The sequence below is a fragment of the Diuraphis noxia genome, unplaced genomic scaffold (genome assembly GCF_037042655.1).
Source record: "Diuraphis noxia isolate RWA-SAM2 unplaced genomic scaffold, SU_Dnox_SAM2 contig0003, whole genome shotgun sequence".
In the NCBI taxonomy this organism is placed as follows: domain Eukaryota; kingdom Metazoa; phylum Arthropoda; class Insecta; order Hemiptera; family Aphididae; genus Diuraphis; species Diuraphis noxia.
The window spans coordinates 81,810,509-81,827,844 of record NW_028301713.1 but is presented as its reverse complement, the minus strand read 5'-3'; the positions used below and the strand labels follow the sequence as shown (position 1 = coordinate 81,827,844).

At 32.2% G+C, this 17,336-nt stretch overlaps 1 protein-coding gene across 1 annotated transcript in view; it reads left to right on the top strand.

The window, feature by feature from the left end:
* LOC149057869 (uncharacterized) overlaps positions 1 to 13,349 on the top strand; it is an 83,325-nt gene extending 69,976 nt beyond the window's left edge. Inside the window, exon 3 of the mRNA XM_089223963.1 lies at positions 10,101 to 13,349. Coding sequence (XP_089080089.1) covers positions 10,101 to 10,934 — 834 coding nt within the window. The 3' untranslated portion in view covers positions 10,935 to 13,349. The remainder of the gene's footprint in view (positions 1 to 10,100) is intronic.
* The last annotated feature ends 3,987 nt before the right edge of the window (positions 13,350 to 17,336 follow it).

Sequence of the window (17,336 nt, the reverse complement as noted above, 5' to 3'; positions counted from 1 at the left end):
GGAGATTAGAAACCTGTGCATAATATGCATTAGAAACTTTCATTATAAATGCTAAAAAAATCATATCAATAATCGATAGGACGATAGACAATACCTATAATTATAGTCAACATACAGTTTAGATTTTTGTTAGAGTACGATGCGCTTAGAACATAATATTATAACATTTAATTATTCGCTGTATTAAACTTTTGAAAATATATCCTATTATGATGTAAGGTGTTTAGTTTTTATCGGTTAAAAAATAATCGAGTTCGTTCAAAAGTGGTGTAATACCTAATAAAAATGTACCGTCTACCGCATGGCGACACGTCTAATAGGTTTGTCGCCTAAAATAGTTAACATATTATATTATCATCGTCTGCGGAGTGTGGAGAGTGAGTTCGTACGACCGAAAATTTTATCCCATCTAATATATAATATGATATCATAGCATTAATAATACGATATACATTATATTTGTTCCGTTTGGACGGTGCTGTGCAGTTCCTATTTTTTATGTGTACATCTATATACCTACTGCGCATCGTTGCATAGACGAGTGACAATTATATTTATGTATCACCATTATTCGGCCATCGTGGGTGCGAGTCCGCTGTTGGTCGTATAAAATACTGCAGCAGTGTGTTTGCCCGCGCCACACAATATAGTCATATACGAGAGAAATTATTATTATTATCATTATTCCCCTATTCCACCTCATACGTAGACGCGCGAGGCACCACAGCTCGTAAAAATTTATTGGGCGCCGTTTTCGTACGCATATATATATATATATATATATATAGGTACTCGTATTAACGCGAGCGGTGCTACACACGGTGTTATATGCGTATAGTAGGTATATGTATAATATGTATATGTGTGTTTTCTTTATACGACCGACCGTGTTTGTTAAATAGTGTTATTTTTTTAAATTATAATAACCAATGGTCCAATTAACCCTCATCCTATACAGTTGTGTTCGTTACGTTGTCGGATACGACCGGCGCTAGCAGCAAATCAGATAGATAATAATGATTGCGATTTATTATGCAGCTGCATTAAAATATTTTTATAAATTAGCAAATCGCTGGCCCGAGTCCATGTTATATGTTTTAGACGCGCAAACGACATTAATTTACATTATAGGTAGGTACTCGTATTACGGTTCGTTATGGTGCTGTTAGGCATAGATAATATAAGTATATTATCTATGGTGCTAGGTCGATCAGTGACTTGTAATATTTCTGGAGTTGGGCCGATATCACTATTTTTCCTGACATTCGATTAGCCGAATCGCCCAATACGTTATCAAGTCGACGACCGATCGTAAAGTGCTGAGCACCTTGTCCGCGAACCGATTCAACAAAAACATATCGTTAGAAAACTGTGTAATGGAAGAACAAAATTCCAGTATTTGAAATTCGGCGTTGTAATTCGTTCATAAATAAAATAATTAACACGGACGAATAGTGAATTTACTGGTGGTGGTCAAAACTTAAAATGTCCGACACCCGCAATGATATAACAACCTATAACGTAGGCCGAGTTTTAAATGTTATTAAATTTATTTTCGATGGGAAAACGCTTGTGGTGTATTGTTGTAATATTTTAATATTGTATATGATTAATATATTATGGTCGGTACGATATTATGATGCGTGCACGAAATTGGGTATATATCGATGAAATTATGTTTCGTAAAATATTATATTATTTAATACGTCTTTACCGGGAGTAAGGGCGATGTGAAGGACAACGAATTCAACAATCGCCGTTGCAGCCGATTTCGACCTCTCAAAACATAATAGTTAATATGTTATAGCCGCGTGCAAGTCAAGTAGGTCTGTCTTGGCGGGTATTTACCATAACAGAATATAATAATGCCAAACATGTTTGCTTATAATATTTTTTGTACTAATATAATTATTGTATATGTAAAGTGTGAGTTTATAGTTTTAACGTTTTCTTTACAAAATCGACTCGGACAATCATCGACATATATTTACTCGCATCAAACACACATAGATTTAACCTTTCTTAAAATCTGTTTCCATTTCTGTTTCACAGATTTAGAACACAGTTATTTGAGTAATTTACATAAGATAATATAGGTCTAAAATTATACCTATATACAACAATTATAATAATTTTTTTATTTTCTGTAACCGATGGCAACCGATTTTTTGAGAGTACCTCTTTAAAATACGAATTTCGAAAAATAATTTTTTACTATACAGAATATAGTAATTAATGCGATCCCTGAAAATCTCTAGTGAACCGGTTCGGTGGTTTTGGCTGCACGTTGATTATGATAACTATTTTTGTATATGCGACCAATGGCAATCCAACTGGAATGACACAGAATATTCGTTTTTGGTGAGCTAACAATAATTGCTGTCAGGGCAAGACCCTCATCTTTAAGATTCAAAATTTTAAAAATCGGTGTCGAGGTGAACATCCACAAGTCCGATAGACTTGATTACATCACATCACCTTTTGTGTATATCGCTATAATATCTTTTTTGTAACATCGTATTATTTATATACAGATAAAATATAATATATTGTAACGAAAACGGGTTACTGTTCACGATACGCTGATTGGGCCACATATAACACCTACCATGTGTACTTACTACCCACGACCTACCACATCGGGTACGGTTGATAAAGTGGTCACCGGTAATCGACGATATTTTCCGGACAACGCGAGACCACTTTCCGGGATTAATAATGAGGATTATACGCTGTATAATGTCCACGTGCAAGTGTCTCGGCGGGAAACTATATACTTCGATGTATTATAATATTATCGATTCGTCTCGATCTCGGGAGAAACGCTTCGCGACGAAATCATTATTTTAATGCTGTAACGTGTGATTTATAATCATATATCACTGCAGCAATAATATCAAATTTATCGAGCCAGAGATTCTCGTCGTCTTCACCTCATCGCCATGCAATATTCTACTCCGTTTACGTAATATCATCGATGATAACAACAATAACATTGGTCCACCACACCTGGGCAGGTCGTCGTTACTTCCCGCTACCAATTATTCCTCCTCCTCTTCCGCCACCGAAATGCCGTCCGCTGCATGGACACACCGAAGCCGTCGTGTCGTACTTATCTCACCGGCAAATCTTTGTGCGAATCTCAAACCTATATATACTACCGAGAGTTCTTTGCTAGCGATGCCACCTGCGTGTGTGTGTTTGTTATTGCGTGTACGCCTATTTTTTTTTCGTATTATTATTATTATTATTATTTTTTTTTTTACCGGTTTGACGTTTATGATATACGACGACCGGAGGACGAGACCGCACGAGTAGTTGTGTCGGCGACGGTGGCGGAACCCATTCGTTCGGCGATGACGTTGTTTCGCGTTCGTTTTTATAGTGTCGCAAAAATCCGCAAGACCGCCCCCCCCCTCCCCCAATTATATTATTAGCCATCAAGATAGGAATTTTTTTTCTTTCTTACCGTTGCAGCAGTCAGCTCTTGACGCCCCGTATATTTGTCACAGTCGTTATTGCGATCTAATACAATTTTAGTCCTTCAGGTCGGTTTATTTATGATTATTTTTATACGTCATGTGAATTTTTTTTTCTTTTTCGCGAACATACAACGTGCAAATATACAAACGATATAATGCAGTATGTGACGGGTCGCGATATAAAAATGAAATATTATACCTAAATCGGTCGAGATTTTCGCTGAGGTTTAACGTCAAAACATTTTCTTCCTAATAAATGTTAATACATATCATGGCATTTTATTACTATTATTTCTCTGCGGGCGTACGTATTTAACGCTGACACATTACTCGTTTCGGTTTCAATCGTGCCTTGCTTGACTGCACCATTTAGCGCAGCTGCGACTAGGTCGGACCGAAGTTCTGTGCGCTTTTTTCATTCCCATTGTTTGAAGATATTATATATTTCTACGCAATTATCATATTTTACGATATCAGCATGGCTCCAAGCTCAGACGTTCGGACTGCAGTGCACATAACGCACCGAATGTAATGTGAATATTATTAATGTTCTAATGTCAACAACTGGTACAGTCCACATTAAACATATTATGTACTATATCAAACTAAACGACAAGATGCAGTATACATTATTGCTATATGTAGGAGCCATAAGGTATTGTATATTGTTTTGGCCGTTTAATCTATCTTCGTTACCTACCAAATAGCGACACGGGCAACTGCGTATAAACGAATAATATGTGTCTGCATTGTGTTTTAAATAAAATTATGGAGATATTTATTTATCACCGTATTCTAGTATCCACTTACTTCATATTTTATGTTCTGTAAATATAGTCTTAAGAGGATACGAAAAAAGGACTCTTTTTTATTGGTTTCAATGTGTATGCATATCACATAAAATTATTTCAAGAGCGTATAATTATTATAACACCAACACTAATCTTTGTGTTTTGAGTACTCAAAGAGCCAGATCTATTTGACGTAGGACGATTTCCATAATAGGTATCTACACCTTAAGTAAAATATTCAGGATTTTATTTTTTTTAAATAATCGGTATATACCTACTTCAAATGCTTATAAAAACTATTCGCTATAGATTAATATTGTTTAGACATGGAAGTTTTTGAAAGGTACTCGGCTTAACTCTACATTATAAGATACAATGTACGTATATATATAGACATATTATAGTTATTACTAAAAATTCACTTTAAATGACGGTATATAGTCTATAAATGTATGGTGTTTAGTAGATGAAACTTTAGTCTTTACTCTTTACAGGAATCCAAAGACGTGAATATAAAACATATTGTGTAACTTAAAAATAATACGAAAGTGTCCAATTTTTACAATAGATATTATATAAGTATTATATATCACAGAACATTTTATTTGTACACTTTTTTATAATCTATACGATTAATGTATATCTGATATTATAACAACTTAATTAGATTTAAGATTTTACCTAAGTCGTGAAATGTATGCATTGTTATTAATGATTACGTTACCAATAATTGGATACATTGATCATCACAATATTGTTATTTTACCTTACTAATAAATACTAAAACTATTTCACTAACTAACCTTTTCAATTATTATAAAAAACATGTTTATTTATTTAATTTTAAATATTTAAGCACCTTTTAATCAAATATGTTTAACATTACATACGTGGTATAATAATTTAATTTGTTATCGTAATAAATTATAAGCGTTTTTAGTATTTTGTTCGAAAAGAGGAATGATACTTAATAATTAAATTATAATATTACTCAAAAACTAGTGTACGTAATTACAAAAAGGGTTGTTTTCCTATATATATTCTAAAATTAAACACCAAAGAAGAAAGCCAGACACATAGGGGCCTTGCCAATATTTCAAAAGTTTTTTTTTGACACACCGCCATTGATACTAAACGTTTTTATCGAAGGTGATACCAAAAGGAAGTGTTGAAATCTATTGGGCTCTAGTAAAAGAAACGTATATAATGACTATAAACTGAAAATTAATTTTTATAACTAAAGAGACATTTTTATACATAATATATGTAAAAAAATGAATGTTATCTGAAGTGTTAATAACACTGTGTTATAAGTATACAATAAGTAATAAAATAGTAAACGCTGTCGAATATTGACCAATGAATAAAATAATGTACTTATTGTGTATAAATTGTACTTCAAGGTAGTAAATAGTTACTATATATTAAATATTTAATTGCATAAAAATCAACAACTATTATAGTCTGTAGAACATAATACGTAATTATAACAGCTAGAAATGACTAGTAACTAATAGTATTTTTGATATAATATAAATAAGTGCGCATTAATAAAATGTAACACACACAACCGTTGAAAAAATTTTACTGAGAATTGTATTCCGTCGAAGTGTTGAAATTTTCATTATTTTTGCCCACACGAAACAGTGTTAATAATAGTCCTAAATTCAAGTATAAACCGTTTATTCTACGGTCAGCGATGTATAAAGAACTTAAAAAAAATAATATATGTCGAATAAATTTGCTTTTGAGTTATTTGGAATATTATTCAATGCAATTTCGGTGTTGAGAGAAATACACATCAGTATAAATCGCATGTATTCAAACGCCTCAACTTCAAAAATTAAGTGATGGCGTTATTTTCAGATAAACAAATATTCTATTTCTGAATCCATTAATGACAATAAAACTTACAATTAATCAATACATTGAAAATCTATTAAAGTAATTTTAGAATTAAAGTGGTGTAAAGAGGCTATTAGTAAGAACGATGTTATTTTGTTTACACACGTATTGCTTAATATTATTATTATTTTTTTAGCTTTAATGATGTTAATTTCACATTCTCGTCTTTTTAACTATTCATTTATGTCCATGCAATGACTATTAAAAGAAGCAGTACTTACTGTTTGAAGTACGCGAAACTATTTTGATGTGTATAATTTTTGGGCCCTTTTATAAAAAAGGATTAAATGCGCATTTCGTCTGTTATACATTATATTTATCCAATAACACAGAAATATTTCATTTTCATTCAATTCACATTTTATAAATGGATTATGGCGGATTTGTATTACTGATATGTATGTGTATACGTAGAAGAGTATATTGTAACGGACCTTTGTACAAAAATACCAACGCTAGTGTACTTTTTTTTTATTGAATGATTTATTTTGTAGCAAGCATGTACGTCATACAAAATTTCGTAAACAGGCTACCGGATTTCGTATCTATATACCTGTATAGTTTTCTTCAAAGAATTAATAAGAATTCTCGTATAGTCATACACTACAGTAATGTGGACTAAATTAATACTGAACTCAAAACATTACTTAGAGACGTGTGTTGTATGTGTACCTGCGTGCAAGTGGGCAGTGGTACGAAATTTACCAAACTCGTTTCGAATTTGAGACACCGTCGTGTATATGCCTTACCCACATACCGCTTAAATGGTTCGTGCGAAAAAATTCTACCAGGTCGCTTAATTTCACGCACGAGCTACGTCCGTCAGTTTTAAAAATATTTTTTGTCGATAACAAACCTTTTAAAAATAAGCAGAGATAACGTTTTACCGTTTAGTGCAGCATAATAGTTGTATTACTAAACAAATGACAAATAGTTAAATATTGCGTTTATCATTGAATAATATGTCCATTACTATACAAAACAGGTAATATTTTCTTTTAAAGAAAAAAAAAAAAAATAATTTCGTGAATAATTAGTAGGTACGTATAGTTTTTATCTGTGTTGGTCATAATATTAGTGGACGTTTATGTTTGGAGTTTTAAAATGTGATTAATTTATCCATACAGCTGTACAAGTATTTAAATTGTTTTTAAACAACTATTTCAAGTATTATGGTAGATACATTATATTAATTGGGTACCTATTTAGTATTTAAAAAAATACTCGTCCATCTTTACTTTTTCATACCGTTCAATAACGAATTATTCAAAGTATAGCTATAAGACATAATATATGGTTTTAATTTTTATTATGTTGAGACTTAAGCTTAATTCTATAAAGATACATAGGCATGTATACAAACAAATAGTATAATAATATGTGGAAACTGTTTGTAAATAATTCAAATAAAATCTAATTTTTCATAAAAACTATTCAGTTTAATTTAATAATGTCTCAAAATATGGTTTCCAAAAAAAAAAGAATAAACAACCACATGACATTAAATACAACCAATTGGTTCCTCGCTCCGTTCGGGTTCTAAAAACTAATGATCTGACCATCATCGCCAACGGAAAGGGAAGTTGAACTTCTTTGCCACCCTATCTACTTCAACAAGAGTCGTAAAACAAAATGGAAATTCCTTTCACAAAAATTTGTGGGGTGCTTTCTGGACAATAATAAGTAATATCATATACCGATCAAAAACTGCATTGTAGTTTCGTTTATCGTCTTGGAGAATGACCTTTGTTATATCAGGCTGTAAAGTATAAGTTATGCACGAAGTCCTCTACCATAAAAGTGCATAGAATTCTCCGGGAGGTTCTTGGGGGATGATTATAGGCTAAGTCGAGACAGAAATCCATCAGTTACGACTTGATGCCCACTGGCAAAATAACGTTATATCACCATTCATTCATGATGATTTGCGTTATTGTATCGATGGTGTATTTAAAACTGTACACTAGGGTCTTGAATTCTCAATAATTCGAACGAGATTGAGGAAAGGGGTCGTTCGGATTAGCGATTGGTTCGAATTATCTATATATGGCTTGAAAAAAAAACATCAATTTTAATATTTTAATCATGACATTTTATTTTATTTGTATTAATCGTGTAAAAACTCGTAATTTCAAAAGACAATGAATATATAAAAATATTAATATAATGAGTACAATTATGAACTTTACTATTTAAAATATTGAATTATTTATTTTTTTTTTTTTTTGTACACTGGTTCTTATTATGGTTTGGTATGCCTTGTCCCAGTTGTCCCACATAATCGAAAAATGTTATTACCGGAAAATATTATTTTTAAATACATACATATTATGGCGATAAGGTAATTTTCAAGCCCGTTCGGATTATCGAGACCCTACTGTATATGTATATAGTACATAAGCGGTCTCCACGTTAATAATTTTCGATATAATTTATATTAAGTTAAACGGAAATACGTTTCTTTGCCTTCTCTCATCTCGTAACATAACACCAAAAATTAGGCCCAACAGCATGTCGAACAATCCTGGATCTCACACGCAGAATTCCGTAGGTAGCCTTTAGAGACTACCAAAATCCACGGATCGAATCTTGACCTATGGGCGCCGTGACGGGTGTGCAAGGGGGTGTATTTGCACCCCCTAGCTTTACAAGAAATTAAAAAAATTAAATTAAATTAAAAAAATTGAATGGTATTGAAAATATTATATTTTGCATAACTATCTACATTATTTCTACTATGTATTGCTCGGATTATACTTATTTTACATAATTGTCTATATATTATATTATTTATATTATGTATTATAGTACTTATTTTTTAAATACTAATTGTAAACGCCTATAGGTTTTTATCCAAATTCTTCAATTGAATTTTCAATGAATTTGTTATCCTCTTCTAGTCTCTTTCTATGTACACATTGTACATACATCATACACAATCCGGGCATCACCCACAGTGGCTCTGTTCCATGTCTTGACTCGTCTTAAAGTACTGAATGAACGTTCAATGCTGAAAGAGTGGTGGCACTTCTTTTTGTTGGCTGATATCTATAGAACTATTAGTACTTAAATTAACTATGTCATGATTGCCTTCATTTATGCTTGATGGACTTGATTCTATCTTGCGTTTCTTTTGCAAAAAACGTCGTATGTCACTCATTTTTATATATTAATAATTTTACGCGAGAAATAAAATAATATATTATATTTTGACGTATTTGGTATTAAGCACGTTGAGAAATACATGCACGGACTCACGACACACGACTAATATTGGTTCAGATTTTATCATACAGTGTGAATGTATAGCACATGTCAGTTGTCACGTGTAAATTCAATATACCTACAAATCGGTCAGTTTTATCGCATGCGATAAGCTTACCAGTTGTCGTGTAGGATAAAGGCTACTATTGTCATCATCGAGTTTTTTAATCGTAGCCACTAGCACGCGTTACATTGTAGCCGTTGAAAAAAAAACATAAAATAATTTTGTATCATCATATAATTTGAAAAAAAAACATTTTTTACGTATTTAACTATTATGATAATATTATTATTCTTATTACGTGTAAAACCATTATTTAGAAATCCACGTATATACCTTGCAAGATGCACCCCCCCCCCCCCCATCCGATAAAATTCCTGGTGGCGCCTATGTCTTGATCTATATATATTATATATCCGTTTGCGGTTTAAACTGGTACTTACCGATGTATATCTAATTATATATTGATAAACATATTATTTTCACAGTTGGTTTTAATTTTGGTTAGGTATAATTGCCCACAAATAGCCGCCACACCATAATCCCGACATAACTATCGAGCCTTTGATCCGTGGAGTGTATAATATATACATATATATAACGGTTATATATTTTAACTGTCACACTGAAGTTTTCTTTTTTTTTTTTTTGTTGCAGAAGGAATTTGAGGACGAATGCGTGTTCAATGAGATGATCGAACAGAATCATTACAACACGTACTCGTCCGTCAAGTACACGAACGATCGGCGCACCCTTTACCTGGCGCTCAACAAACGGGGCACGCCGCGCAAGGTGCAGATAAAGGCGGACGCGCCGCTTGGCAAGCTGTCCACGTACACGCGGGTGTTGACGCAACCAGTTCCGGCGGAACGGGTGGAACGGTTGTTGGCCAACCGACGCCCTTTGCTGTCGGCCGAGTGGCCGGCGTCCATACCACACGCGCACCGGCACCAACACGCGTGTCCACCGCACATGGGGCCACCGCACGCCACCGGCAAGCACCGCAAGTCCCAAGGCCGCAAGTGCCAAGTCAAAGGCGGCGGCGGCGGCGGCGGTCGGAAGAAGAACAAAGACGACGCGAACAGGGACAGTGGCAGCAGAGAAGACGAAGACTGCGGCGGCGGCGGTAACAAGAAGAACAACAACCGGTGTGGCGACGGCGGCGGCGACGAAGTCAGCCACCGGAAGGTAGACGCGGCCGGCCGGAAAAAGAAATCGAAAAAACCTACTGCCGGCGGTGGCAAAGGCGGCAAAGGCGACAAGCCGCAGCGGCAGCACGGTGCAAAGGCCGGAAGAAAGTCGGAGACGGATGCTCCGCCATCGCCGCCGCTGGAACCCGTCGTCGCGGTCCAGGCGGTTACCACGGTCGTTGCCCCGTCGTCGATCGTCGAAGCGGACGGCGGTGGCGACGACGACGAAGAAGACGACGCGGTGGCGGCTTTGGCGGCCACGGTTCCGACAGACGAGTTCCTACATTTTAACGACAATTAACCGTAATAATATTAATAATGATAATAATAACAATGATACAATACATAATTATAATATATACATTAAACGCACTTATATGTTGTTATGATTATTACTATTATTGTCATATAATATTTATACAAACACTGTACCTACCTATACTGCTTTTCTTATTATATAATATTATCATTTTATATATTATTATTATTATTATTATTATTATGTTGTGTTCGCTTCGATCGGTTCGTGCACGGGCCCCGCTGACGGGAAATCGAATCCACTTCGTCCGAGTTCGATCCGATCTTAACGCGAATAATAAAACTTAATATTAAAATCATATATTATGCCTACCTACTATATATACTTATACTCGTATCTATTATTACTCGTACTATTTTTTGTTTTTTTTTTTTTTAGTGTTATGTAATATATCCTCTTAGCTGTACGTCCATGCATGCGACCATCATTATATTTCTTATCATAATATACATGAATATAATAGTAATAATGATAACAATGATAATTGAATAATATTCTTATATTGATTATTATATTTTATTATCCGCACCGAAAAACTGGCAACCATATTATTAACGTAAACTCTGCCCCCGCCTAGTCTAACATCTTCACACGCTGCCGCCGCTTCTGAGTGCGTTGCCGCGCCAGTCTGTAATAGTTTCCTACACCGTACCAGCCCACTCAGGGTTCTAAGTACCTAAGCATATTGACCGTTTTTTTTTTAAATTTATATTACGCAGCATCACTCATCGGTATTCAGTGAACGTTCAGTATTCTTCCGCACAAAATGTACAATAATATTATGATAATATAAGTATATAATGTGACATAATATAATGTTATTTCCGTTGACTTCTTGCGATGTGCCATTTTTAAGTCATAGAAAATTTAAAAATATATATATATTAATTTTGTACTTTCTTGATACTGATAATATGTTATAATAATATGCTCCGTGTTTTGTTCTGAATGATATTATAGCGTACAGTAAAAATATGCACAGACGATAAACTCGTTCGTCTCTATCTAATATTGTATGGTATTCTAGTTAGGGAATACACATGTGTACCTAGTAGAACGTGCACGTTAATAACTCATGATTAGACAATATAAAAATATGTTTACATTCCAAATTTCGAATAGTTTAAAATGTACGTGACAAACTACTGTCAAACCATAGCAGCGTTTTAAATCGTCGCGGCCATATTATGATATTATTGAAAATAATAATGTATTCATACCAGTCCGGTTGACGATGAATATTTTACTATTATGCACCAAAGTCGTCCCTCGCCGAATCTAAAATACCAACTCGTGAAATCTCGTGTGCTTAACAAACGCAACAATGTTTTTGTAAAAAAATTATTCATCTTTTTTTATACCAAATAAGTTTATATATTTTAGTTTTCCTATGTTGTACAAATTTATACTAAAATGTCATTTTTTTTTTCAATTTGTAATTTTTAAATGTGCCTGACTAGTTTTATTTAATGCGTATAATTAGCATTATGATGTCTGTATAATATTATTATTTATTATAACTAACCATACGCGGTGATTTGAAATTCTCCCATGGTGGTTTTTAATGAATGCAATGCAAAAAATATGATTTTTTTTCCTAAAAAATAAAATATTATAGTGATTTTTGTACTCTACATTGTTAAATATTATAGAGAAAAGCACCTAGTCAATATTCATCAAATAAGTGTTTAGAGCATTAGGGAGAAGTATATATGTAAATAAAAAACGAAATTATCAAAATTTGGGGCCTGATTCAGTGGTTGGTTTCAGTCACTAACGTGTTTTGAGATCAAATCGGCGTCGCTCGTTCCCAGATGGGTGACCAGTGACCACTCGGATTTTTGATGACAAATCCTGGCACACGTGTTCCTGAACCAACCATAACCCCCCTATAAAATGCTAATGGCTATAGTTGCCGATGCTTAAAATCAATATATTAAGCTTTGTTTTTTTTTTTTTACAGATTTTGTTTTGTTTTTACTTATTTATATTTATAGGTTAGGTAACCTAACCGTAGGTATATATACCTCTCTCTGGTGATCGAGAAGCTAGTGTGTTTATTACTTAAGTATTAATTCTGAAAGCGGTTCGTGTCTTGTTGTGTCCATCGTATTATATATTTTTTCTAGATAATATATAAATAATACTTACCTGTACAAGTATATCGCGTATACTTATATTTTAGTCCATCATTGTTTATTTATACTATACTACTATACCATTTCTATGTTCCCATAAACAATTGTTTGTAATAGTTTGATATTGTAACCATTGTATAATAAATGTTTTGTGACCAAAAACGAAAAAAATCAAACCGTTCAAATACAATATTATAATAAGTCCCTATAATATCATTATTATTTTATTTTATTGTAAATAAACGTCAGTATTTTTAAATGTTGCAAAAATATATTTATTCAATGTAACTATGCACTTAGGTAATTTAGTTTATATAGGTACGTGTGGTTTGGTTAATATTATACTTATTATGCACGTGATGTATTATGTCATGTATTGTCCCTTGTTGGCTGTTATAGCTATTCTAAAAAATTGTCTTCTGCCAACGGAATTTTTTTTGAATAATCTATATAGGTACTATGTGGAATAAACATTTCATCTTCGTGATGACGTATTGTAACGGAAAACAAAACGTTGTGAACCGTCCAAATCGTTATAGCGATTTAAGATTGTAACGCATGGACGAAATCTGATCCGTAATGGTTTAATGGTTACCTTTAACGGGACAACGCAAATACTCGACCAAAGTGCCAAAAAGTATATTGTTTTTTGTAGCAAAATATTGTATCAATATAGAGAAAACAGAATAACACCGCCGCAACGATGTCTTTACATATTATTAATTTTAATTTTAATATTGTTGTGTTTGACTTAAACGTCTATACTTAAATCAAGAGAGGTGACAGCTCGAGCATATGGTCGTCGAAGTCCCCTCCCCCCGCTATTGTCTTGCGTCGTTACGTCTCTGTGACCATTAAATTTAGAACTACCTTAAAATTAGATGATTAGTGCAATTTCGCACTAATGCTGAATGGTTTTTTTTTTCATTTCTACACTTAATTCTGGCTCTGGGTGGGCAGTGTAATAAAAATATCTATTGGCGCGTTTAAAAGTGTTTAATTAAGTCGTGCGTGTAGGTAGGTACAATATATTTCATAAAAGCGTACATACAGGGTGATTTTTTTATCATGTACCACTCATTATTTCAAAAAGTATCAAAGTTTTTGAAAATATTTTTTTACAAAGTTTCATGTTGTTAAAAAAGCAACGTTTTTATTAAACAGTTATGTTTTTTAATAATTTTATCCTTATAATTTTTTAAGTTTTTTACTTTTTTGAATGACAACCTAGAGCTTTAATTTCATATTCCAAAGCAGAATATTTTCCTAAGTATTTTGATACGTAAAAACCGAATTTCGGACGAGTAGTTTATGAGTTATAACTTAATAAGTATTTAAAATTTAGTGAAGTGGAGAGTAGTGGAAAAACATGGTTGCGGGGTTACCCCGTACCACTCCACTCTACCAATCAAAACTTTAAATACTTATAACTCATAAACTACTCGTCCAAAATTCGATTTTTACATATCAAAACACTTAGAAAAATATTCTGCTTTGTAATATGAAATTAAAGCTCTAGGTTGTCATTCAAAAAAGTAAAAAACTTAAAAAATTATAAGGATAAAAATATTAAAAAACATAACTGTTTAATAAAAACGTTGCTTTTTTAACAACATGAAACTTTGTAAAAAAATATTTTCAAAAACTTTGATACTTTTTGATATCATTAAATTCATGATAAAAAAATCCCCTTGTATAATATAATATTATAACACGCTGCACGTGACGTTTCTTGGTTTTATTTTTGAATGATAATATGTTAACATTCTGTATCAACTGTAATATTGTTAGGTATTTTAAATGTTTTCAATTTCAATCGATGATAGCAATAGTATCAAATAGCTAATCGTCTAATACCCTTACATATTATCATCTGCAGATTAAAATTTTTACACAATTTATCAAGCATAAAGTTGATATTATGTATACTGACCGACTTAACTACCGCGGTAACGAAATACAGTAGTATGAATTTGTGTGTTCACATCCAGCTTTTCTGAGGTAACTATAACTTTGACCAAGCGGGAATGCTCCACTCAGAGTGTACCGATTTACTGCGTGACACATATTACGAAGATTGCACACTCATTATCCACCTATTTGCGGCTCACACAAAATTGTTTAACGTGTACAGATACACGTACAAGTTTTTTCTCCATCAAATCTAATTCACAAACTAATATAATATTTCAAGTGTGTAATGAGTGCGTAATATTCGTAGTTCGTGACACGTTTAAATGATGTCCTCTGAACGGAAAAATTTAGTTACCACGGAAAAGCTGGCTGTGACCATACAAATTCATTCTACTGTATTTCGTTACCGCGGTAGTCAAGTCGGTCAGTATACATAATATCAACTTTATGTTTGATAAATTGTGTAAAATTTTTAATCTACAGATGATATGTAAGGGTATTAGACTATTAGCTATTTGATACTATTGCTAGATATGCTACTAAATTCAACTGAAAACTTAAAAATATTCAAATAACTGTAGATAAAATAAAATCGTAACGTTACAATGTATAGAAGCGATTGCAGATCTTATAGTTTCTTTATACGGATGAAAAAAATAAATCACCTCATCAAACGTAAATCTGATTATGGTTTACTGCCAAAGTGATAAGTATTGTAAATAATAGCATGAAATTTATTATTTTTAAAGTCACTCATTATTTTAAAAGTTTATTTTTAAATCTGATTGGAGAAATGAATGTGTTGATTTTACAATGATTTGTATTATTTTTTTTTGTGGCTGCCAACACCTCATAGAGAAGTAAAAATGATTTGATTTTCTAATTCAGCATATTTTCCATAGTGTAGGAACGTATATTTAGTTAAAACTTGGAGGAAAGAGAGATAAAAGTTAAAAATGCCCAGTAGTTTTCAAAAGCAATGCGAGAAACAAAAAAAAAAATTGAAGGAAAAACAGAATTTTTAACGCAAAACCAGTTTAAAACAAAATCAGTTTTGTCTTCTTTGGGTGTAACTCAATGTAAATACATGACACATTGACGATATTTTAAATATTATTTACTATACACCATATTTTTTTAAATTATATGTTGATTTTTTCTGATACATGCATTAGCCATTTTCGATATCAAATTTTGCTTGACAAAAACTTGAAAATTTAATATAAGTTTCCTTGTAAATATTTTTTTTTAATAGGGCGTAAATACATTTTTTATGACATTGGATATTCATCCGATTTTCTTATTTTGTTGTAAGTACTTAATTCAAAAACGAATTATAAGTATACAGTAGGTATACTGCATGTTGATAGGTACTTTAAATTTTGATAATTTTTTTACGTGACCATATTAAGCAATATAGAACATGATAAAATTTTTAAGTTTTCTGAGCTATTTAAAGACATTTTTCAACTTGACCTTTATATTTTCAATTATTTTTATAATGTCTATAAAAAGTTCGATTTTGGACGAAATTAAATATTTAAATGTAGAATAACAATTTTAGTTATTATTATTATTAAATGAAGAGGCTTCAATAACACAAATATTTAGCCTTTTAGTCATTTTGTTGTGTTATAAAAATGTATTATTTTTTTATTAATTTATTAATTCATAGGTACTTGAAATTTTAAAGTACGTTATTATATTTCATACACACATTGACAATTACAATTGAAATGCAATTTCTTTTTTCGGTCAATATTATGTTCAATATTTTTATTACTAATAGTAAAATGAATTACTTTAATAAGAATAATATCATAAAATATACTTAGTCAATATCTGCATGCAGTTATGTAAGGTTTTTTTTTAACTATTTCAATCATTTTTTTAACAATAAGTAGAAGCTTAAACTCGAAACTCCTGTGTAAGCAATTTAAAATTGTCAGCATATAAAAATTGTTATTCAGTATTCACATCTTTAAAACTTAAACACGAGTAGTAATATGAAATAAATTAATAAACCTATTCAAATGATTAAATAGTTGTTGGAGATAAATGTAGCTTGTTCGTGCAGTGGAACAACAGTTCCATGTCTAATTATTTAAATGTGTAAAATATGCTCTACTGTTTAAATTAAGAACGAACTAAACGAATTAGTTTTTGATTAGTGAGTAGTAAAAGTTGTATAAGACTATGTGAAGACACTTTATGTGGCCATAGTTTGAAACTTAGTACCATTTGGTTTTAAACAGTTTAAGTGTTTTGTGGTGAGTTTTGTTATTGATCACCCGGGCAGCTAATTGAGTTTTAGCATCTCTGAAAAAGGAAA